We start from the raw sequence: 26,597 nt of genomic DNA, 5'->3' as shown, positions 1-26,597 counted from the left end.
GTTAACTAACCTTTGACCCTATACATTTTTATCTTTCTTGTAAAAAACATCCAATATTCATCTTCGTAAGATTTGTCAGAAGATCATGACACCGGAGACACAGTTTTTATAAGTTTGTTCTTCCGATAAATAACCTGCCTTGCCCAGCTTGACTCACAGAGACAATAGTTGTAAATTTTGATCATATTTTAATTGTTTTATACATGTACTTAAAAACAACACATTCAAAAGCTGTATAAGCCCCGTCATTATCATGGATTATAGCAATATTCTTCTTCTGTTTGCAAAATATCCAGCTTTTCAACACAGTCTATATGCATGTAATTTACATAATGGTATAAAATGTTATTATTGACACTTTTTAAATTTTAGTCGGAACTACTACTTCGTTGACACTGTCTCTTCAGGACAAGATATTTTATTTAGAGAGCTAATACTTTGTATTTTATAATAATTTAGGAAGAAAAAGTAAACGCTGGTACATGGTAATGGTTTCTTCAATAATAATGAAACAAATATAGAATTACAGCTATTTTCCCTTTAACAGGTCATCATGGGTCATCCCAGTACATGCGGAAAACTTCCAAATTTTTGTTCTGTGATTTCAAATATACATTTCGGAGTCGAGATTACTGTCACGTAATGTTCTAACCTGCCATGCAGAGTGTCGATGTATACTGGGCTCTCTCTCTCTCTCTCTCTCTCTCTCTCTCTCTCTCTCTCTCTCTCTCTCTCTCTCTCTCTCTCACACACACACACACACAAACACACATCATGGCTACATAGACACATGTACGTTTACGTAAATTCACTCAAATACTCAGAGCATGACAAGTAAAACTCACTATCTTTTACTTTTGCAAGGAGGATATCAAACTCCAATGCACTAGTCTGGACCAATATCTCACACTGAAAAACATCCTGTCACTATTATTCGAGATCAATGACTTTCAACACAAACAAAATGAGCGAACACTGGAGAACATCGCTGCTCGCAGAGAACCTACCAATGAGGGCGCTCAGAATTCAAATGCCGATACAGCTTTGTCTTCATCCGGATCGACTTCTGACGACAAGGCAGATGATGCTGTTGAAACGTCGCCAAGATTTGAAATCGGGAACAGAGTAGATCTCTCTGCAGACCCCAGTCAAGTATCTGTCGTCGCCGCTCTCGAAGAAATGTCGTCAGCATTTAACAAGGCGTCGCCCTCTGCTTCAAACACTGACTGGAAAGTACCAACACAAAGGCAGATGTCGATCGTTGTACTCGCTGCACAGTTCCTGGCCAACTGGACATTTGTGTCTTCAGACGTATTGATGTCACCATCACCAAGCCAGGGCTCAGTTATTAGTCTGGATACAACAGACTCCTTGTCATGGAGCAATGACGTCAGTGTTTGTTCTCAACAATCCGAAGATCAAGCCACAGCTGGTAAATAATCAGGTGCAGCCAACAGAGCTATTCATCGAAAAAGCTATTCCAGGAGCAATTTTTGAGGGCAGGGGAAATTTTAATTTAATTTTAATTTTGCTAGGGCAGGGGACATGTTTTTAGGTGGTAGGGGAGCAAATTTTAGTTTTTTTGTAGGGCAGGGCGGATATCGGTTGATTGTCCTGGGGACAGGGCTTGGCGAAAAACTTTTTGAGGGGAATTGTTTCCAGGGCAGGGGAAATTGGCAAGTTTTTTTTCGCCACAGGGCGAGGGAGCTTCCAAAATTCCCAGGGGGAAGGGGAAACAGGCAAAAAGAAGTGGGGAGTGGGTAAAAATGAAGTTTGAGTGTGGGAGGGTAAGTCGAAAAATTTTCTGTGGTAGGGCAAATTATGAACAGCTAATTAATTACCCTCTTGACTTAAAATGAGTCAGTTCACATTACTTGTCATGCACAATATAAGTGCATTGCTCGTTGGCTGCACCTGAATAATTTCACTTTGTTTTTCTTATTTTAAAAGCACAAAGACATGCTTGTAAGACAGATCACAAGGACAAAGTCACAGAGGGAAAGAATTTAAAGTCATTATAACTAAATGCATTAAGAAAGAGAGGAGAATAAAGAGAGACTGACTGAAATAAAGCTCTTAAAGCCTTAATGACCAGTAAAAATATCAAACTCTGACGTCTATATTCCACCAATCAACCCCCTACGTCTAAGGGGCAGGGGAAGTTCTTTACCGTTTTACAGTATTGTCATCAGTTTTTTTTCAAAATCTCAGAACATCCCCTGCCGTCTATCAGTGTGTTGAAATACGAATAATTCACCCCGCAAGTAGAACAGACTATCTACGCAATGTTATTGTCAAATAGTAAATTCTTGTGTGCCGAAGAAACCCAGTTAATCGCGAAAAGTGGTATTGGGCATTATACATGAGAGCATACGTAACGTTGAATACAAGACGATTCGCCACACTTTGGGATTTAAAAAACTTAAACGTAGGACCACAACAATGTCATATCAAACATTATCACAGACAATGGAGCTTAAATAAACTTGTTGATTTAATAATGAAACACGCTTGGAACTCATTTCGGAGAATCTAATCTTTAATTGTTCAAATTTATCAAAAGTGATTGGTGTCCGATAGCTGAAAGTTGCACTATTAAACTTCTATAGGAATTTAGAAAATTAGTATTGTTGATTACAGCAGTTTTGAAAATACCTTATTGTCATATTTGGTAATTTCGGGTTGGCTCTTTGAAAATAACACATTAAGGTACACGTCGCCAACTTCCATTCATTGCAGACAAAGCTGTGCAGACAGACTTTGATGACGAGTGGGTAGCAATTGATGACTCAGCTGACTTTGAAGATATTTCTTTCGATCAAGCCCAAGAAAGTGACGTGGAGGACGGAGAAGAGGACATCGTGTCTCGTGACGTAACGTGCACGAGCGCCATCAACGGATGGTTTGACAGAATGGTCAACGCTGTCAGGGGACTATTCAGGGGAACTAGAGGGTGTAAGTATGATTTCTTGCTGTCTCGGTGACTACATTGGTACATACTGGTGATAAGTGTATCCGTATAATTAGGTCAATCCTTGTCATTAAAGTTGTAAAAATGAGACTCTCATTTAAATTCCTCTGCTGCACAATAAATTAATGGTAGAACGTCAATTTGAATCTTCCTATCGATCAGTGTGATTCTGTTTCTAGTTGGTCAATATAAAGAAAACCATTTATATTTAGTAAAAGCGACACTGTTTTAAGACACATGCACCACGTTTGAGGGCCTTACGGTGAATAGTGATACCGTGTTTGCTTGTTCATATACAATAACGCCCTACGGTAGCGTTATGGCGCTGTCTCCTGACAACCGACAATACTGGTCTCCATTTCTTTCAGTGAAGACAGGTCAAAGGTGTCGTCAAAACCTAAGATTGTTAAGAGACGGAACTGAAAATTATATTTTCACTTGCCAGAAATCTCATGTTATTTTCACTTGCCAGAAATCTCAACGATGACAACAAGGAAGGTTGGAGGCGGGAAGACGGACGCAAGTACGGTCCAAACATACGTCTGCGGTATCTTTATGAACAAACCGAACCACTGGTAGCAGAGGGAGAATACGTGTACGCCCTCAACGAGAAAGTCTGTAAATTGTATAAATTGCCATGAAGATGTTTGATTTTGCTGGGAGAGGATTGATCTGGGTAACCTGGCACCTAATGTTTGGAATATAGACGATTAGACGAGAATGAGACTGAAGTAACCTGGCACGTAATGTTTGGAATATAGACGATTAGACGAGAATGAGAAGTAACCTGGAACCTAATGTTTGGAATATAGGCGATTAGACGAGAATGAGAAGATATCTCGCCATCACAGATCAACAATTCAGAATAATTTAAAGTAGAAGGGAATTTTCGATTGCACTCAAAGCATATAAGCTGCTCAGTCTCCCTCAGTTCCCTGTAAACAGGTCCACAATCACTGTTGATAACAGTGGGTTTAGGCGAAACCATGGCACTGAAGAGGGGTTAACGGTGTTCTTGTAAAGCGTTCATGCGAGTACGCCAGGTGGGGAATGTTGATAACAAGGGCCAAGAAAAAGTACATTTGACATTGTTTCTGGTCTTTGACAGGTTTTTAAAAGCGACTGTGTGATGTGAATTTCTATTTACATTCTTCTATATACCACAAACGTTTTTCACTGACGCAGAAAATTACTTTCTCTATCTCTGTCAGGTTATGAAGGGAAGGTAACTACATCGTAGTGTCTATTGCAGACTACGAATGTTTTTCTGATGTAATATTACACATCATGTACGTTCGTGTTACAGAGGTCTGCTCAGAAAAATTCTGAGGATTCTGGTGAATACACCAAAATAAGGGATAGACGTGATGCGCATGTCTCGAAGTCAGAACAGAAACATTTTTTTCTGCTCAATATGTGATATATTTTTATTCGTTGTATTCTTTCATTCTCGCAATAATTCCGTGAATATATGTATATTTGATAATTACTTATCAACTTTACTACTGTTACTCTTTGGTTATCATATATGTTTTTGCAATTTTTACATTTCCGTTTGCTTTCAAAACTCTACCAATACCTGTTTCTGTTGCTGCTTTGTAAATATAACCGATTGCCAATCATCTTGCTATCATTATTAGATTATTGTTGCAATTGTTATTTGCTACATTTTATTCAAAAATGTCGCGACTCTGGTTTGGTAGTTTCGTCCAAAAAATGTACAAAGCTATCGCAAAGCAAATTTTTGATAGGTACTGCAAGGTGTAAATCTTCACTGTGTAAAGAAGTACGTACAAAATATAATACAGTATGGAAAATTTTACAGAAATGTAGAATTCAACAAGACCAAAATAAGATTCGCCATGAATGATTGCAATGTATAGATTACGATTATTTCATTCAATGCCAGGAGATGTGCCAATGGTATGTGAGATAATAACATTTAAAGTTATGATAGTAATGGTATATAAATAAAATAAAATAGAATAAAATTATGCTGTGTTATGAGTGTTTTCTTCTAAGCAAACTGATAGATGTCAGTGTCACGCAGATAAAGTAAGACCTGATACATCAATGAGTTGCGTACTACAATATTATGTCTCCATGTTTGCTGTCCGGTAGACATGCATAAATATAATATTCTATACAGTAATTTGTCAAAGTTTGATCAATTGATTTTTTCGCCGTCCGAAGATTCCCGATACAAATAAAGTTTTTACATCTCCCCGATTATGACAATGGGACAGGACCTCCGTTTTTATAACATCTTAAACTTGTATCAATTAACACCATTTCATTTTGTAAAAAGAAAATATATTATATTACATATATCAGCTGTTATCGGAATTGTGATGGTTGTTGATGTGACATTTATTAAATTAGTTTGAAGACATAGTGGGCGATAATATTAGATTTAGACGTCAATGTGTTATAAGATACGATGCCAATACGTCTTTCCTTTATTATGCAGAAAATGTAAGGCCATCGCATTACCCAGACACAAGTCGTCTCAGAATCTGCAGAACGACTTTTGAGAAAGTGTTTCAAATGAATTGACTGACCAATAGGACTATTAAATGAGTTTTCTGATCTTCATACGGTACCTCAACAGTCGCTCATGCATATGAAATATTCCAGCGAGTTTTAAAGTGTGCAAATACATGCATATAACAAACGTGTTTTCAGAAACAGGTATGAATGATTTATTACCTTTGATAATAAGATATTTTAAAAGTAACCAGTCCGTTTTGAAAGCAGTTTCTTTCTTCATTATACTGTTGTACAGTAGATTGATTTTAGTCATTTCTACAGCTACAATTGGGAAATTAATAAGAATGATAAACACGTCACGGGGAACAATAAATTTAAAGATTAAAGATTGAAGAAACTACAGAAACGACCTCTTCTGCTTCATATCTGGACATTTTACTTGAATTTGACTCTAATGGTCACCTTTCTACTAGGCTATATGACAAGAGAGATGATTTCAATGTTAGTATAATCAATTTTCCACACCGCAGGGGTTTCATTAAGAGCCGGCAGCCGGCGAAATTGACCGGTTACTCTCACGATTTCACCGGCTACTTTTTCGGAAATTTGAACTCTTTCATAGCTAAAATATTGTTTACCTTCTGAAATGATACGCACAGGTTTCACAAGCTGCTAGCTTTGTAATCAAACTTTTCAACGGCTTTTATGTGAAACAAAATTTAGAAGACGATCGCCTTGTACTACGATGGAGCACGGTCGTATACTGCCGCAATAAAAATCGGAATTGCAACGGACGATTCTATTGGCTACCTGAATTGCTGATTCCTATGTGGTGACCTTTATATACGCCAATGAAAACGGGCATACTACACCTGTCGGCCGTCGTTAGCTCGACTCAAAATGGTCGATGAACAAATGAACTTGGGGAAGACGGAAGCGATCGCAAGGTCAGGCTTCGCTGTACGACCCTCGGTTTTGAAGTGGACTGGACCAAGATACAAGAGAAGGATAATTACGTGGCTTTAAACTGTTTTCGGAGGCAATGACCTGATTTTTTTCTCACGAAAAAACTTCCCAATTACAGTTCGAATTTTAGTAAGCCGACGTGCGTTGTACTGCGGTAGGCTTAAATGTGAAGGTATATAACCAGCTGGACGTATGATATGTACTGCTCTTTGGTCTATCGACGCCGCCAATAAGAACGTCGCCCAGAGTGGTTACAATACGATCAGACCTCTAAATTCACTTCAAAAACGGTCGTCAGGTTAAATCCAAATGTGAGTTTCTGAACGTACAAATTTTCATATCCTATATCAAGGTTCTTACTTTGCATACCCATATAGTCAAATAACCTTGAGGGTCTTTGTTTCTATTTGCGAAATGTGGTAATGATTGTCGTTTTTTTATCATTATTGTTATATAAATTATCCTTTTTACCTCCCCAGTGGTATAAAAGTTCTTCATCTACAGATTTCCATACCAAACATCATGGTTCTTAATTTTAAGCATAACATTGTTCATTAATGAAAAGTTTCTCATTTACTGTGCTTAAAATATGAGTGTTTCATCCAGGATGACATCAACAAGGGGGATTTTCTTTACCAGAAAATTTCGGGGGCATTTCACCAGTCCATGTGTTCTACTTGTACCTCTAAGGTGTGACTGGCACCATTTCATTGGGGGGAGTGGTCCCCTTTGACAAATAAATTGGGGGTGCCAACATTTCAACAGAGGGGGAATCCCCTATCGCCTTGTCCAGATGTAACACAGTATAATATCATCTACATATCAAATTTATATCATAGATAATAGTGAATTATTATAGTTTACCTCCTAAAAGCATAGAGGCTCTAAAGACTTCAGTTTCCTTTGTTCAAATTATCGTCAACATTACCACATTTTACCATTTTTAATTATGAATTATTATATTTAGGCCTAATCTCCCAGGAAAATGGCTTTTTATGATATGAACACAAATTGCCCTGGAACACTGCTGACAATTCTCCTGAAAATACTAGAAATTCAAGTGACTGCGAGCTGTAAAAAGTAAATTTTAGCTCATTAACAGGGTTTCCGGCCTTCGGCCCCGGACCCTCCCCCAACGACGACCGCTTTGTGGTCATGGCAGCTGCAAGCCGTCTACTTTTCCATTCTGGCCCCCTACTTCAAAACTTAATGAAACCCCTGACACCTCGTAAGTAATATTCCACTCTCACCAGCTTATGGGGTATACATTTCCCAGCTTATTCGATATGCTAGAGCATGAAGTTCATATTGTGATTTTGTAGAGAGACATGGCCATCTCTCTTACAAACTGTTAAATCAAGGTTACACCAGAGCAAGACTTGTCTCTACATTCAGACGCTTTTTTGGCAGGTATCACAAGCTGGTAGATAAATACAATATCTCTCTTCGACAAATGATTGCTGATGGCATCGGTGACATTGGGCCTTAGTTAGTGACCACTACCTATCTGACTTACAGATTGATATATGGCGGGTACCACATGTGGGGCAGGATGCGCTTACTATTTTCGAAACACCTGACATCACTTCTTGGTCTTCTGGCCAGAGGTCCATATATCTTTCTTTCATGAATATGACTTTGTTTGTGTGCCGTCTATTTACTATCTGTTCTGTGCTGTATTGTGTCCATGTTTACAACTATTGTCTTCCACATTCTGACCAAATGTCATTGGATTATGGATTGGTATGATTGCGATTATTTTACACATGTGGCAGGAAAGCATATGAAATAGTAAATATAGATCATGCAAATTGCTAGTTTAATGGTGAAAAATTACAACACCACTCGCACTGCTTGCATTTAATTTGTTCATTTAGTATGGGATTTGAAATAGTATACAGATGGGATTTGAAATAACCATGAAGCTAAAGGGCAGTTGTCCATTTCAACCATAGCCGAATGGGACAGTGACTGTCACAACTTGTGAAGTTTGAAAACGACATGCTATTGATAACATCCTCCAATTTATTTCACCAGAATTAATGCGTGGGATTTTGTTTAATTGTATCAAGCCTTTATTTTGTTCTAACTTGTTAGTTGCAAATTGAAACTAAATATCTCAGGACTCTTGTGGTTTTTGACTGTAATTAGCTTAGTATATGTTCACACATGTGAGCTAATGCCATAGAGATGTCTATCTGTCTATCTGTCTGTCTGTCTGTTTACACGATAACTAAAAAATGCATGAACGGACTCAAATCAGCTTTGATAGACATGTACAAAACGCTAATGGCTACAACTGATATATTTTGCTCAGTGTGGCTTGCATGTTAATGAAGTGATGACATATCATTTTTTCATATAATGGTTTTTCCATGGAGACAGTAATGACAGTGTCGACATATTTAAGAAATACTGCACAAAATTTCATGAAACTTTTCACAGATGACAATCTCAGAACATTATGATGATACTGTGAGTGTCATGTCAATTATCTGCTCATTTTTAATAAACTTTTGTAATTAGTAGTATAACTGCGAAAATCTTACATCAAATTTGATGACACCTGCTACAAATATTGATCTGATAGATAGCAAATTGTACTGAGAAGCATAGAGCAGTGTCAAAATAAGAAATAGTCCATTTGTATATTTAATGCACCAAATTTGATGAAATCTGCTGCAGATACTGTCCTGAAAGATATCTGACTGTGTTAAGAAGTATTTTGTAGTCTGAAGTTAATAGAGGGTTCAGTTGCATGTTTTATGAATTTTGAAATTTGTGATATATCTCCGAAATTATGGCACCTACTTTGGTGAAAGAATCTACAGATATTGATCTGATAAATATCTAATTGTCACGTAAAGCACTGAACAATTTCTAGTTAATAAATAAATAGCTCATTTGCATATTTAATGAAGTTTTGTAATTGGTCATATAACTCCGTGAGTACTCTGCTACAGTTGATGAAACCTGCTACAGATATTGACCTGACAGATATCAGATTGTTCTGTGCAGCAATTAGCAGTGTCAAGATGATTGTTTAAATCTGCTACATGATCTGACTGATATCTGATTGTTCTGTGAAGCATACTACTATGTAATGAAGCTGTTGTAAACCACGTGAGCACATTCAGTTCACATCTCTTCTACGTTGCACAACAACGTCACTAATTTTCTTTCTCTGATAAGGGGAAGATACGGTAATTTGTATGCAACTGTTTCATACATGTAAGTTGAGTCATTTAGCATTCTTAGTAATGGCAAGGAACATGTTTGATTGAAAAATCTTTCAATTTTTTCATTAAAAACAAACGAACAAACAAACAAACATGACGTAATTGATAGGGTAGAGAATGGGTTCCCATAGGCAATAGATTAGTCCCAAGACGTCTTCGATTTATTCTGAAACACAGCAAGCTCTTTCGCATTGTCAGTTGTCTGATCGCGTAATAGTGGACTGAGATAGACTTCCAATGGCTCAGTGAGTTGATAACTTCAATGGCCGAAAGACACAGACATTGGAACAGAGAATATTATCATGATTTAAGGTTGCGCAATAAATATGCTCCAATCACAAGACTGATAGTTTATCTTAACGAAAATGTAGAGCAGAGGTCGGACTCAAATAAGATAGCAATCGGCCTTACAAAGCTTTGGGACAGACTGCCTTATTACTGCTGAAAATGTCTCAGAAAACTGCTTTGTTCGTTCTCCAAGGGATTGCTATTATGTGTGTCGTAGATGGGTTTGTAACACCGACCGATACTTACACACACAACGCCGCCTTGGATGACTTCGGTAAAGTTCATCTGTTCTGGAAATATGACGATACAACAATAACCTTCGAGGTGCACGCTGAGACTCTTGGCTATGTAGGATTTGGTATCTCCCCCAATGGAGGTATGACCAACTCTGATATCGTCATCGGATGGGTCAAAGATGGAAACACATACCTCAAGGTACATGTAGAGCAAAAATATTTGATCTATTTTGAGATTATACACGTAGCGACAGGCGTGTAGAGATTTGTTCTGGTTTGTAAATCACGATGAACTTTCCATACTGCAAAAGAATGATTTTAAATATGGCAACTGTCATTTCTTTCTCCTAAAACCATCCTCAGTAAACTGAAATTTTAACTTCGTTTGTTTTTTTTACTTAATGCTATCATCCCATGTGAACGTTAAGTAATGCTAACTTTTGATGATTTTTCACTGTTTTTTATGTTTTCAGTGTCAACCATAAAATCTTGTTCTACTCCAGAAAGCATATAGATATAGTATTTAGCCTGTCAACCCAGGCTGCAAATGTGTAGTCTTGTTTTCCAGACCTCGCTCGCTTCGCTTCGCTGTTTAAACCTTGTAAAATGCACTGCAGACTCTCTCACAGCCCCTCGTTCGCTACGCAGGTATGCGCCCTCAACGGTCTTACTAGCAAACAACGCTCACCGAGCCAGTCGTACTATAGCGTAGCATTGGAAGTTCATGAAGGGAAAGGATTACACAATTATGGTCTTCTGTTTGCATATTGAATATTGCATTATTTGCAATCTGAAGCCATATTTTCAGAGAACTGTCCCCTCACGCGCTACAATTTGAAAATTTACTCTTCCCCTCACCCACCAGAAAACTTCCAACTGTCCTCTCCTTGTCACAGAAATCCCATCATGATGTTCTCTCCTCCTGTCAGCCGATCTTCATTTCAAGTCGGCCACTCAGCAAACACACGTATGAAAGTCAACACTAGTTGTCAGTGAGGTTTATCGATGCAAAAGTTCCCGCCAATCCATTTGTAGACCGCTTATTTGTAAAAATGACCGCCTTCTAGGAAACCTATCGTTTATAAATCCCTTTTCAATGACTGCAGTGACTGCTTCGTCTGTTGCCCCTGTCACGTTAAACCGGTGTACAAATCACCTGGTTAGGTGATCGATGATGGGTAAAGGCAATTTCATAACTGCATCTCCATCGAAATTGTCGCAGGATCGCTTTGCAAGTGCCAACGGAGAGCCAATCATTGACGACCAGCAGGATTACCAGCTAATTGGAGGAATGGAAACAGAAACGCACACCGTGTTGACTATTTCAAGAAAACTGGATACATGCGATGAAAAAGATAGAGTCATCACTGTACGTGGAAACTATATCAGATTTGCACATGTCAAAATAGGTTAAGTTATCAATTTATTCCATATCACAGTGCGGACTTCACAGAAAATAAGTGTTGTTACATCAGAAGAACTTGACACTTGACTAGATAAATTTCTATTTGTTATCCTCATGAGCATCGATCTAGCCTAGCCTTGTAAATCTTTTCCAATGTTCACCTAAAAAATATGAACATGTTCAGTACCCCTTCCTTATAGATTCTATTTCATGGGTATAGTCTATTTACTTCATTACCGATATATTTTTTGCCTTTCCAGTCAGACACACTACGTCTGATTTACGCCTACCACGCTGACGATCCAGATACAGAGACAGGTCTACCATACCACGGTGCAGAACAACGTGGTTCTCGAAGTGTTCACCTGTTGGGTGTTGCCCCAGTTGAACCTGAGATGCCAACTGGAGACGATTTACTCATGTACGAGTTTTTGAATCCACATGTATGTATTGAAGATCTTACGATCAGTTTTGTTTGTGATTACAAGTTGTCTTCTGGCATATTACCATACGGCTTCAGAATTCGAAGCGATGTTGTTTTATGATGTGTAAGAATTGAGATAGAAATTTCCTGACTGAAGACCGACCACAACGTGAGAAACGTTGACGATGTTTACGTTCTGTTGAATAAATTTCCAACAAAGAACAAGCATCGGTTCCAAGAGTTGGCTCAGAACGGTTTGTGAGTGTCTGATTGTGACATGGTTTATGCAGTCATTTCAACGAATCTGAGACTGAATCGAAAACGCTGTATACTGATTATACTCGTGAATTGGAAAGGAATCCCTGTGCTCTTCAAGTTTGATTTCAACAAATCTCCGTCTTCGCCCATTTGCCTCTTTGCACATTATTTTTTTTACCATGCAGACCTATCAACAATGTTTACATCTGCTCTCTTCTTCAAGGTTAGTGTACCACACCATAAAGACACTACGTACTGGTGTCAGGCATTCGAATTACCCAAGCTGGATAGCAAACATCACATGATAAAAGCAAGTAGCCGTAGAATCATCAGTGCGTCGTACTGAATATATTACCTTGAACCATAGGCAACAGATGTCATGTCCGTCTCCAGGAGTGGGGTGGAGGTAGGCGTGTCTTGTCCCCCATCCCTGGGGACGGACATGACGACTGTTCCCAATGCTTAACCCTCGGTGTCATTGTCAGACTGATGTAAGACGTAATTTATACATGTGTATGGATTTATTCTGCTGCGTTTCTTCTTCATCATCGCCTATAAATACAATTAGATTTTTAGTTGACAAAATGCCTGTTACATTTGCCGTATTGCCGTATTGCAAGCTGCATATGGAAACCGCTAAACACAGAATGACAATTGTTTTGCTGTTTGTTTGTTTGTTGTTTAGTACGAACCAATCATTCAAGAAGGCCACGAAGCCCTTGTCCATCACATCTTGATCTACCAGTGTCGCGATGGCGTCGGTGAGGGTTACCATGGTTTCGGACATGAATGCTATTCACCAAACATGCCGCAGAATCTGACGCTGTGTACTTCTGTCATCATTTCTTGGGCCATTGGAGGAGGGGTAAGTCGAGTAAAATGGATCGGCAGAGTAACGACCTACTTCCGGCAAGAGGAAGGTAATACTCTTATTTGGAAAGAGGGCTGGGGCTGAACAAACTAGTAAAAGGGAGTTTTTACGGCTTACTAAGGTTTTCCGCAATATTATACATGACAGTGTACTTGTCTAATTTAAAATGTAATGAAACAATACTTGAGTTGTTGGTTGTATATTCGTTTAACATATTATTATGTCTTTTCTGTCAGGGCTTCTATTTTCCACAAGAGGCCGGTTTTTCTTTAGGCGATGTAGAGAACGGTGATCCAGACTTCGTGTTAATGGAAACTCATTTCGACAACCCTGAATTCAAGGACAGTAAGTTTTTTACATTGACATAATAAACATCATTGTTGAGGTCAAAGGTCACTAGGATAGAGAAGGTGATTGTCATTATGAGCTGTCAAGATGTAATGTGATAAATGATCATGCAATATATACCTTCGTTGTTAATCGGAAATCTGAACTGGTTGAAGTTATAAAGTGTCAATGGCATACACAATTGCTATCTAAAGACATCATTCACGACTAAATCACAAAGCAATGATTAAGAAGTATAGAGAGTTTACATGTATCATGAAGTCAACAAATTTATAGACATCAAACAACAAATGCGCTAAAGATACATCACAATGATTTTTACATCTACTCAGCTTTCATTGATTCGTCTGGAATACGTGTGTACTACACCCCAAAGCTGCGCAAGAACGATGCTAGTATTATAGAGATCGGTGCTTTTACAAACCCCTTGGCACTGTTCATTCCACCTGGGGCGCCGAGCATGACTGTCAATGGTTACTGCTCACAAGAATGTTTTGATGAAGTAGGTGTATGGTATTTCGTATGTTTTGCATGATGTCATTGTGAAATTATTGTAAGTGTCGGCTTATGATGATTTGAACCACCAAATACATGTAAATGACAAGTTACATGTACCTATCCATCGCCTGTCTAATTTAGCGCGCGAGTTATATGATGATGTAATACTGCTGCAAATAATGTAATTTCAACTTGAAAATATCGGAGGTTAAACCGAATTGAGTCCAATCAATATATTATTGACTTCATTTTCATAAAACTTTGTATGGCTACTTCTTGCAAATCAGATAAGGGCTCATCAATCATAAAATATAACGAATATGAAACACGATTGTTTTTTCTGTCTGGTAACTTGAAGACCTCAAATCGTCATGGTTTTACGCAATCTCCGTACATTGATTGTTGTGCGGCATGGATAATTATAATTCAGCTAGGGAGTCTCAGCAGTAGCCACACTGAGGCGGGGGCGGCCAACGACTCGGAGAATATCCACGCTTCACTGCTGCCACACAGCGCTTCAATCTCTGCGTGGAGATTAGTTTTTATGTGCGTCATAATTACAAACAATAATTGTCGTGCCCTGCCCCCCCCAAAAAAAAAAAAAATCAACGCAGACTAGTAAAGTGACCAACTTTGCAAACCACTCATTACAATCTCAGATTATACTTTAACTTTGAAGTCGTAATGCCTCGATAGACCTCTTCGACATTTTAGTATCTTTTCGCGACTCATAGATTTAGCAGCTCATTATAATCCGTCTGTCTACTACTTGTATCGAACAAGAATTTTGATGTATGTTTTCTTCAAGATTTCTATACTGCTCGTGTGTAATTTCACTGACAGCAGTTTCATTCTTGTGTAGGGGCACTGCTAGCTTTTCATTTCACCGAAGGGATGCGAAAATGTTAAACTTTGGTGGGTAGATTTCAGACATTTTGTTTCAATTATGGCCCTAAAATCTGTCGTTAGTGGCGACCACTTTGGTGCTTTTCCGAGAAACATGCGGATTTCTGCAGGAGAAAAAAAATGTGTGAAAACAGAGTTTTTAAAACTTTTTTTTCTGACAGTGTAAGGTTATCGTAGTAAATGTGATTACTTATGATTATCTATGATAATTCCTCACAAATGATCTCTAACGATTCATTCCATGTGTACATGGAGTTAGATCGTTTAGTTTCTTCAATTCCGGAGCTAGTTTTGAAGAAAAATACTGCGGACCTGTGAGTTTTTGCAGTAATACCATTCGAAACATTTTCTTTTTAATTGCAGGGTAGCAATGGTACCAGCATCACTATATTTGCCAGCCTGTTACACTCTCATCTGGCCGGAGTTAAATTACGGGCACGTCACTTCCGGGAGGGCGTTGAGAAAGATATCATCAGCGAGGATGACACATACGACTTTAACCTGCAGGAAATGCGTCACCTTAAGGAACCAGCCATCGTACAGCCGGCAAGTTCATCTAAATGTACTGGCATTTCCCTCAAAGCATATGTGACTTGACAAATGACAGGCTAGCGATGATACCAGAATCATTCTATCTACAGAGTAGTCTCAAACTATGTACAGTTGTTTTAGAAAAGTTTAGTCGGGATTGTTTTACGAAATGCAACTCTTGCTCTCCTTCATTTTGCTATTCTCCATGATAGAGGGCGGACGTACGACACTCTGTATATGCATAGAGAAAGATAGATAGAGTGGCAACGGGTATTGTTTAAGGCGTGAAGCGGTTACGTAACCAATCCATGTTCGCCTCGCCTCAGGTTGCTCTCGCCTCTCTTTTCCGAAGAGTGCCGACCATGAATCCTTCGGTAATTTTTGGATTTTCGCCAATTGTTAAGCGAAAGTATGTTCGGCAAAGTTTGTGTTGTTGTTGTCGTGTGGTGCTGAGCAGAATTGACGTGCTGGCGAAAACGGGAGTGTTTTGACCTTCAGGAAAATAAGTTTTACCGTTTTAAAAATTCCTCTCATATTTTTATGAATATATAATGAGTGTATTTGAACCAAATTTGAAAGTCTTTTATCGATACTCTCTGGTTTTACTCAATGGTTTACGGTCAGTCATACCGTCTTTTACACGTGCGTCAAGGAAGGATATGTTTATGAAACTGCTGGCGTGTTATGTTTTGATTGGCGTGAAGCAGTGTTTCTGGCCTGAGAGCTCACAAAGTAACTATGGTTGCTACGCGACTGGCAGTACGATGCCATCTCGTCGTATTTTCGCATAATCTCGTGTAATTATCAACCACAAACAAAGCCTCCAAAAAGTTTAACACCTTTGAAGCTCATTTTAATATGAAAAGCCAATAGTCTACCGAGACGACCATGGAACAAAAGGCATGCAAGTGTTGCCACTCTGTCTATATGTTTCTCTGTGGTATATGTAACATGCATCATACGTTCGTAGAGGTATGAAATTGCACGTAGTAACATCGTACAAAGATGACATAAGTTACTGCAAAGCAACAAAATAAACGAAAAAAAATCACTGCTTATTGTCTGTAAGTCGCTATCACGAAATTCACGACGTGAAAGTTTCTCTTATTTTCTGAATTTTTAGGGAGATCGTTTAACTTTGGAATGCAACTATAACACCGAAAGCAGAACGAACATGACATACGTAAGTAGAAAAATATATCGTTGTAAGCCCTGCAAAAACGTACATTGTATAATGTAACGAGGGATGGACGTAAAATCTTCGATATGTGTAGATGTCTTGACTGTAATTATTTCAGACCAGCTCTCCATCGCCTTGCATAATTTCTGCCTTCATCATAGTAGTTATGGCAGTCACATTGTGTTTGACATATATGCTCAATTGTGTCTTTTCATCAGGGTGGCTTGTCGACGACTAGCGAGATGTGTCTCTCTTATTTGTACTACTATCCTCGCATTCAACTGGCCAGATGTGAAAGTCTACCTGTAATTGAATTTGCGATGAACGCATGCTGTAACGTCACCAAGATCTCATTTGCGTAAGTACCTTTTGTCCATTCAGCTCAAATTCTTCACCTTTCGAAAAGAAAGTCAGCCTAGGAAAAATTTAAGCGGACTTCAACAAACGCGGGAACGTTTCCTTGGTTTCATCATGTAATATAATTCTGTTTCTTGTGTACCTTTGTGATACCATGTCGATATTGTCGGAGTTGAATTGGTCAGCAACTCCTATATGTAATGTCCAATGCTAACTTATTCTGAACTGAAATCAACTTGTTGGTATTGTGTCGGCTAGTCTGGTATTTAAATTTCAAGTTCAACACGATTGGAACTAATTTGGGATAATTGGATCTTTATATTTTTCAAATTTTCCAAACATTTTAGGTGCCCTATAGCTGAATGTCGCTGTATTACAAATAACTCATAAAAACAAGCGTGTAACTTGAAAAGAAAAGCAGATGAACTTACATTTGCAGATCAAATAGACTATACCTCACCATCCAATTATCAAAAATTAGTTCCAATCATGTTGTTAGAGAATTTAAAGAGTTGAATAAGAAAGTGTAACTGCTTTTTGACAATTCATACTGAAAATTGTTCATTTGTTCGAGGTATTTGCCCCTTCAATAAAACAATGTCACCATGCCACGCAATCATGCTTTTGCTATGTTGGCCATGTTGGCGGCCATGTTGGCCATCGAGCCGTGCTGCCAGCCCCTCGGGACCGGAGTCCATTGCGCGTCACCCACATTACACCCCTTATGCTGGGCCGCACAGGGGCACCTGTCCGGTTGTTAAACATGTTTCATTTATTGACATGTATAAATTTTCAGAGAAATTAAAATCACAGCAAGGAAAGTAATTCGATGGAATTTCAATTTCTAATGGGGAAATTGTAACAACCCCCAAACTGTGCGCATATACATCTTTATGAAAGTTTATTTTAATACTTTTAATTACTGTGAGTCTTAACAGAGAGCTAACTTCTGATTACATTAACCCTTTTCCGTTCTGTTCAATCATTAGAAAGTTCCCTCCAATTGTTGTTGAGCCTGAAAAATATAGGGGAATGACAATATTCGAGGTGATGGATGCGCAAGAGTGGACCTACGAACAAGTGAAAGATTTTGAAGCCGTTTATCAACACTCTTATCGAATTTACTGCGAAAAGAATGGCAGCAAATTTTATCCGGTGAGTGCGCGCACTTGTATTTGTCTTTGCTTGTTATGGATTTTAATGACAGATAATGATGATGTATCATATCCTGACATTTATGAAGTTGTTTCATGTATGCACTGTTTCTTTTTTACAGAGTAACCTTAAATTTGAGTACGTTCCAGAAATCACCGAACCACTACCAGAACAAGTAAGCTACTGTAAGTCTGCAGCAGGTGCTAACCGGTATCGTTTGATGGCTATAGTTATACCAGCGGTTGTCGAAATGGTTTTCGCGACCTTAAAGTTGTAATATCAATGTACCGTTAATACGCGACTGGAAAAAGGAAAGTTTGAAATTTTCTCAAATCCCCCATAGGAAACTCTAATATTCTATTCAATAATGAAAAAATCGGGAATCACTATGCACGTTTGCTATAAGTATAGACACTCTCGCTCCAGGGTCTATGTTATAAGAGAGAATATTTTCCGACAGTGGAAATTCAAAGTTGCCGCTATACCCTTTGTTATTAAAGTATCAATGGGCAAAACATTAGATTTTCTATGTTCAGAAAACAAGGCTAAGACTCGTCATTTACTCTGCCAGTCGTGTATTAATTGCCCACATGTATTTACAAAGTAAGAAAGCAGGTACTTCCTTACACTAATAAAGGTAAGCACAAATCACACGAAACTGCTGCTCCTACATACTGCATCAAGCTTAAGACAAAAGTTGCTTGTACATATATAGTGATCTAAAATATAGTAACCCTATGTTCTAGTGAAGAATGTTTTGGAATATACTTAGAGTCTACAAAAAATGATTTACAGTACTCTCAAAAATAAGTTTTTTTTCCTCGACAGATGCAGGCCCGGGGCATAAATTCAGTAAAATTGTAATTGATCCTTACATGCACTTAATTTTTCTTTAAATCCAATTCCCCAGCACTGCTGCCATGAATTTTGTATATTTCCCAATGGAAAAGGTGGTATGCATGCTGTGGTATAGTTTTATTTTATATAGGCTACTACCAGCTGGGAAAAAATAAATACCGATGCGAACTTGAAAATCTCTGTCTATCGTCTCTATTTAGTAACGGTGATCGTAACTAGTACAATATTTCACATAATTGACGATAACAAAAACTCAAAAACAAACTCGATTCATGTAAAGAACACACTACAAAAGGAAACTTCATTGTCGTTCCCTTTAAAATGGAGATGTTGGTTGCTCGTACAAACATTCCATTTCAACCGGGAAAACTGAAAGCAGCTATCAAAGCATAAGTGATTTATAAAATATAAATTTAACTACGCGATTTGTTATCCTGACGCACACAGAAAATTGTGAAAATGCGCTGTGTATCAACTAGCCAATATTTGCAATGAGAACGGGGTTTAAAGTGTAAGTAACCATGGTAATTTATGGGGTACTTTCCAGTGGCATCTGCTAATTTCTTTTTGTCACTTCTAACGAAAGTTCAATGTAACACGATTGGAACTAATTTGGGAGATTAGTATCGTTTGTTTGTTTGTTTAAACTTGTTCTCATTCAGGTTTTTACTAAAATAACTAGTTAAAAGTGTTGCGCTATGTTCTTCTCGTAAGATCCTTACCAAGCCTTCACATACCTTGGCCACTGAGGGACGCTTCAAGATAAGCTGTTTTCTGGCTTTTTGATACAGCATTCTTATACAATTAATACATCAAGTGGATAAAATTGTATTGCCAAACATTCGAAATCATAGAGAGGACATGCAAATTAGGACTTTACATTACGTCATTTGAACGTAAGCAAACTTTCGGATTTCCTTGATATGAACTCCGGGAACATACGAAATATGTAAAATATCTTCACGTGATGAATTTTTAATTGACCTCTGGTATTTTTTTCTAAAACGGGCAAAACGGCATTTGGTAATCTGAATGCAGTTTCATTGACACATATATAAAAACAGTAAATGTGAACAGGGCATCCACATCTGTATGGTAAGAGGTAAATAGAAATGAAAGTGTAGGTGAAAAATATAATGTTGAGCTTTTCCATTTTACTTTGACTTCATGTTTGATGTCTTCAATTGTATCTCGGCGATATATTCTATACATCAATCTGTAAACTATAAAACTGTCCTCACCCACGGGACTGTGCCTTTTACCAGACCTACCAGACTTTTAACCTGTGCTTATGTGGCATTTGTCTTGAGCACGAAATGCGCCAAGAGCGCAGGTAATTGCAGGTTTCTCGATCGTAATTGAGAAGAATTGTGTACAAAATGTTTTATCCACAAACTTTATAGGTTTATCTATACATGGTAGACATGCCGGATATCTTGGAAAAATCTCCAATGGTTCGAATCGAAATAACCTCAAAGGTAGTTATAATCTACTAAATTTACGTATTTTTGTTTGAAGTGAAATGCAATATATCTTAAGTTAGGACTTTGACATTTTAAGAGTACTTTGCTGGCCTGCTTTCTCGTATGGCTTGGAACAAGTGAATTATTTTTCATAGTCTTGCTTCTGCAAAATTATGTCTTAATGTATATAATAATTAATGTTACAGAACAAAGTCAAGGACATTTTCATGAATATTCCACTGTGTTTTATATCCCAAGATAAGGTGTTGCAAATATCTCAAATAACAGATCTTCAAAGAACAGCTATCTGAACAACAGAAACTCCTAAAATAAATACAGTTTATAGCTTATGTAGCAGAGCTGTAGAACCACAAGGAAAGTTGTTAAAAATCATCGATATAAATGTCCCTACAGATTACGTTCTAGTACAATATGTATATTAATTAATGTTTTGACTTATTCGATTTAGTTCTATTTATATTACCTTGAAAAATTAATTGCAGTCAGTTCAACCTTTATCACAGGCCTTAGACAATGTTGTTTGTTCAATGTTTTTGAACAATTGTTCCAGTATTTATCTCCTTCAGCGTGTGCAAAATACAGCAGCTAAAATCGTTTCCCCGTCAAAATAGCTAGACCATATTATTCCAGTCCCCCAGCACCTTTATTGTATACCAGTTCATTTCAAACTTGACTAATTCTACTTCTGACAGACATAACCCTCAATGGTCATACTTCAGTATACATTCAGGATTTTATTAAGCTCTGGAAACCTGTTTAGTTTAGTTGGCTTTATATAACCATTAATACACCTCGTTGAAATTTGCTTTGGCAGATCTAGCAATCCTCAAGGGTCAGTTCGAACAATCACTGTTGTTACTATTCGTTCTTTCTGTGGGGAGTTTGCTTCGTGAACTCGCCTGCTGAGAGGTACCTGAGGATCTTCAGTGTATTGACTACACGAGACGGCCAGAGTTCGTTTGTACTACGTAGACTTTATTTCTCTGTAGACAAGCTTGACAGTTGCCATCGCCCAAGATACGCTTCTCCCATAGTCTAAATGTCTTGGGTCCGCTATGTTCCTCTCTCTCAAGCAACTATCTTCGAGTAACTATCCTCGTTGTATTGGTTTAGAATGGGATTTTAAATGTTATCTTTAAGGCGTGGCTTTGATCATACGATAGACATGAATTAAAGATAAAATGATACATCCAATCATAAACATCAATCCAGGTCTTGATCTTAAATTGACATTTTACCATTAATATGCAAACGTAATTGACTACCTTCATGATTCTTAATATAATTCAAATATATTCTTGTTTTCATCCAGACTTCCATAAACGTCCTCGTAAAACGTAATTAGCGTTATTGTGCGTTTGTCTCAAATATGGTTGGTATGCATATTGACTTATAATTGAGATCTTGTTGTTTTAATTAATTATTTTACTGGTATCAATGACCGCTAGGTTCATTAACCTTTGTGTGGGATAAACCATCTCCGTAATACTGTAACCAGTGAAACGTAGCCATTTCCATTTTATGCTTAATACAGAGATATAAGTGACGAAAGTCACCTTCAGTTCTGATCAGCATCTGCAGTGATCAAATAAAAAAACTTGGTTCTAGTCTGTGACTTGTCAATGTTCGAGTGGGGTGAACGTGATGATTTGTATTCTAAATTCATGTGAAACGCGTGAGTAGGGTGAAGCAATGGATGGAGTGAATGCTATACAGGGAAGTTTCTGTACCGGAATCATTAGACAGAAACTAACTCACTACTGCGCAGACTCAAACACAAAGCATTCAATCGCTAGGAAAACCTGACAAGGGCTGCCAAATTCAGAAAAAGTTGGTATGGAATAGGAGAGACACAAAGAAACTAGTACAGATGATTTTATTTAGAAATTCACCGACTTGAACCAACTCTATGCTCGGCCCTCTCCTGTTCATAATCTACACCTCTCCTCTTGGCAAACTTGTTGGCCAACACAATCTACATTTTCATCAATATGCAGATGAAAATCAGCTCTACCTGTTTCTTCATCTTAAAGATTCGTAATCTGCAGTCACCTCAATAGGAACCTGTATCACAGGCCTTGTACACAATGTTGTTTGTTCAATGTTGTTGATAGTATTTCTCTCCTTCAGCGTGAACAAAATACAGCAGCTAGAATCGTTTATCCGTCAAAACAGCTAGACCATATTATTCCAGTCCCCCAGCACCTTTACTGTATACCAGTTCATTTCAGACTTGACTAATTCTACTACTGACTTACATAACCCTCAATGGCCATGCTCCATTCTACATTCAGGATTTAATTAAGCTCTGGAAACCTGTTTAGTTTAGTTGGCTTTATATAACCATTAATACACCTCGTTGAAATTTGCTTTGGCAGATCTACAGGTGCCGCCAACTAAGCTGTTCGTGCAAAAAGAGATTCGTGCGCAATTTTTCAACTGGCGGGCAAATTTCAAAACTAATCAGCGGGCGGGGAGAAAAAGTCAGTATTTACTGTAGACGGAGAAGAAATTTCATTTTTTCAGTGGGCGGGGAGAAAATTTTTTACAGTGGGTAACGGAAAATACGGAGAGGGAGGGGAAAGTCGTGCTTGATAGAACTTGTGGGGAGATATAAGCGCCTAACTTAGAGGGGCGCAATGTTCTAAGGTATAGTACTAGCTGATTTCAAGGTTTTGCGCTGTCTTTGATTGCCTAGAGGACATTACGTGGGCAATGAGGAATGTCAGTGGTGGGGAGAGGACAGTGGGGAGCTTGTATTGTTGTAGGGAGTGGGGAGCAGGCAGACTATAGATACTGGAGGGCAGTGGGCGTCAAAATTCAGTGGGAGGGCATTTTTCCCATGTTTGCTAGTGGGAAGGCAGTAACGAACAGTTCTAATTTCCCCTCCAAATTTTAGATCAAGGTAAAAAAAAGTAAAATCGGTATAGCAGCCTTCAAAACATGTTTTGTCATGATTTTGCGAAACTGATGAAATCTACCAGTTGGCGGCACCTAGATCTAGCGATCCTCAAGGGTCAGCTCGAAAATAACAGTAACCAGTGAAACGTAGCCATTCCATTTTATGCTGAGTACATAGATAGAAGTGACAAAAGTCACCTTCAGTTCTGATCCGCATCTGCAGTGATCCAATAAAAAAACTTGGTTCAAGTCTGTGATTTGTCGATGTCCGAGGGGGTGAACGTGATGATTTGTATTCTAAATTCATGTGAAACGCGTGAGTAGGGTGAAGCAATGGATGGAGTGAATGCTATACAGGGAAGTTTCTGTACCGGAATCATTAGACAGAAACTAACTCACTACTGCGCAGACTCAAACACAAAGCATTCAATCGCTAGGAAAACCTGACAAGGGCTGCCAAATTCAGAAAAAAGTTGGTATGGAATAGGAGAGACACAAAGAAACTAGTACAGATGATTTTATTTAGAAATTCACCGACTTGAACCAACTCTATGCTCGGCCCACTCCTGTTCATAATCTACACCTCTCCTCTTGGCAAACTTGTTGGCCAACACAATCTACATTTTCATCAATATGCAGATGAAAATCAGCTCTACCTGTTTCTTCATCTTAAAGATTCGTAATCTGCAGTCACCTCAATAGGAACCTGTATCACAGGCCTTGTACACAATGTTGTTTGTTCAATGTTGTTGATAGTATTTCTCTCCTTCAGCGTGCGCAAAATACAGCAGCTAAAATCTTTTCCCGTTAAAACAGCTGGACCACATTATTCTAGTCCCCCAGCACCTTTACTGTATACCAGTTCATTTCAGACTTGACTAATTCTACTACTGACTTACATAACCCACAATGGTCATGCTCCATTCTACATTCAGGATTTAATTATTCTCTGGAAACCTGTTTAGTTTAGTTGGCTTTATATAACCATTAATGCACTTCGTTGAAATTCCTCTTGGCAAACTTTTGACCAGCATAATCTACATTTTCATCAATGTAAAGATGAAAATCACCTCTACCAGTCCCTTTCTCTTAAAGATTCGTAATGTGCAGTCACTTCTATAGGAAACTGTATCACAGGCCTTGGACAATGTTTATTGTTCAAGGTTGTTGAACAATTGTTCCACTATTTCTCTCCTTCAGCGTGCGCAAAATACAGCAGCTATAGAATCGTTTATCCGTCAAAACAGTTACACCATATACCATATTATTCAAGTTCCCCGGCACCTTAACTGTATACCAGTTCATTTCAGACTTGTCTAATTCTGCTACAGACTTACATAACCCCCAATTGCCAAACTCCAGTCTACATTCAGGATTTAATTAAGCTCTGGAAAACTGGTTGTGTACTTCGCGCGGAATCGAAAACTCAGATGTACGTATCCCCGTATAGACTCACTAGTTTGTCAAGACATTCAATGTACACCGACTCAACCACCCCTCTGAGAATAACATGATTGTTTATCGAATTTGGCGTGTTATCAATATTTCAATTGATTGATTGCATGAGTTTGAATATCGAAACATGGAAACGTGACGTTTGCAATTTTAATCTAAGTGCAGAGATAAAAGTGGCAATGGTCACCCTGAGATGAAATCAGCATCTACGGACCTGGTTGAAAGCAACTAGTCAGTGCTTTAAAAATACAAGCGTATACCTGCAATATCTAATCAGTACGAAAATATGGTTCGATGGCGTGACAACCAATAAACGCACATGATCAGAATCATGCAATGTTTGACGATAGCACATAAATATCAGACTTTCAAAACAAAAAGTACATCGACGACCGTGTGAGAAAAATACTACAGTTAATCCTAGAATTCTGTCAGCAGTTATGCGTATACCACTATATTTTGATTAAATTTGCATCACTACAGGTAAGTTCTTTCACATACGATCATATTGTGGTGGTCAGCTCTGGTGCTTTATCGAAAGGCAAGAAACCACCTGTATCGTTACACTCTTACCTAAAGATCAATGCTATGCAATTTAGAAGAAAACTATTAAGTAATAGATATCATTACTTTGTACTTGAAGTAATCTGTTTATTTATAACGCTCTACTTAGCATTGAGCAATGTAATTTCCCACAAGGACATCTGTATACTTCGATATATATAGAACGTACCTGCACTATTCCTATCGACACGGAATGATTAGAATATACTGGTGCTTTTCATCACAAATCCAATTTAGAGATCTGACTGAATGCCTAACTAATGATGCCACCATCCCGCTATAAAACAGCAAGTCCAGCCGCTCAAAATGCTGGTCGTTACCCTTAATATAGTAACAAGTCGAATGTCTAGAGTCAATCGTTTGGGATTATTTTCTGTATGTTTGCCCCGATCACAGTCCCTCTATTTGAATATTACTCACTTGAGTAAATCGGTCGCTCTCTAAATGTGTAAATAAATATAAAAAATAGATGGGTTTTGATGATTTTAAAAATAGAGTTACTATATGACTTTTTTTGAATTGCTACGGGGGGAATTTCCTGAAAAGAATACGCTGTTCTAGAATCAAGTCAAGGGAGATTGACATATCATAAGTAAATAACTAAATCGGCTACATGTGAGTGATAGTCAAAACACAAACTCCTAAAATAAATACAGTTTATAGCAGAGCTGTAGAACTAGAGGACAAGTTATTAAAAATCATCAATATAAATGCAGATTACTTTCTAGTACAATATGTATATTAATTAGTGTTTTGATTTATTCGGTTTAGTTAGATGTATATTACCATTAATACAGCTCGTTGAAATGTTTTGCAGGATCTAGCGATCCTCAAAGGTAAGTTCGAACAATAACTGTAACCAGTGAAATATTCCGTGGCACATTTCGGCCCACCAATAAACCAATTTGCACCTTCGAAAAAGAAAATCAAAATGGAGCTAATTTTCAATTTTTAAAGGGTTAATAATCTTGATTATTAACATTTAGGCCTATTTTTTAATTTAAAACTTTGGTCTTAAATTGAAATATAGGAAATAGGTATATACTGCTGTTAGGATGGCACGTTGCGGCTATTCAAATTTCCTATAACAAACTCTATTTCCAACAGTGCATATTTTCCTATAGTATCTATCTTTGGTCTAGGAATGCATCAAATTTTGACGGTTGTTCAATGGATCGAGTACCGAACATACCAAGAACAATTGTGTTGCTG

The 26,597-nt window shown here is 38.0% G+C and overlaps 1 protein-coding gene across 1 annotated transcript; it reads left to right on the top strand.

Moving 5' to 3' along the window:
- Positions 1-10,067: 10,067 nt before the first annotated feature.
- LOC139132593 (DBH-like monooxygenase protein 1 homolog) lies at positions 10,068-19,213 on the top strand. The gene is made up of 11 exons (XM_070698879.1): positions 10,068-10,389; positions 11,413-11,559; positions 11,856-12,038; positions 12,963-13,142; positions 13,385-13,493; positions 13,829-13,998; positions 15,264-15,446; positions 16,555-16,614; positions 16,830-16,969; positions 17,958-18,123; positions 18,245-19,213. Exons 1-11 carry the CDS (start codon positions 10,114-10,116, stop codon positions 18,398-18,400), a joined length of 1,770 nt encoding a protein of 589 aa, XP_070554980.1. The 5' UTR covers positions 10,068-10,113; the 3' UTR covers positions 18,401-19,213.
- The last annotated feature ends 7,384 nt before the right edge of the window (positions 19,214-26,597 follow it).

This window comes from Ptychodera flava, chromosome 5 (genome assembly GCF_041260155.1).
Source record: "Ptychodera flava strain L36383 chromosome 5, AS_Pfla_20210202, whole genome shotgun sequence".
Taxonomy (NCBI): Eukaryota; Metazoa; Hemichordata; class Enteropneusta; family Ptychoderidae; genus Ptychodera; species Ptychodera flava.
The sequence above is the reverse complement of the archived record's forward strand: the minus strand, read 5'-3'. Positions and strand labels throughout refer to the sequence as shown.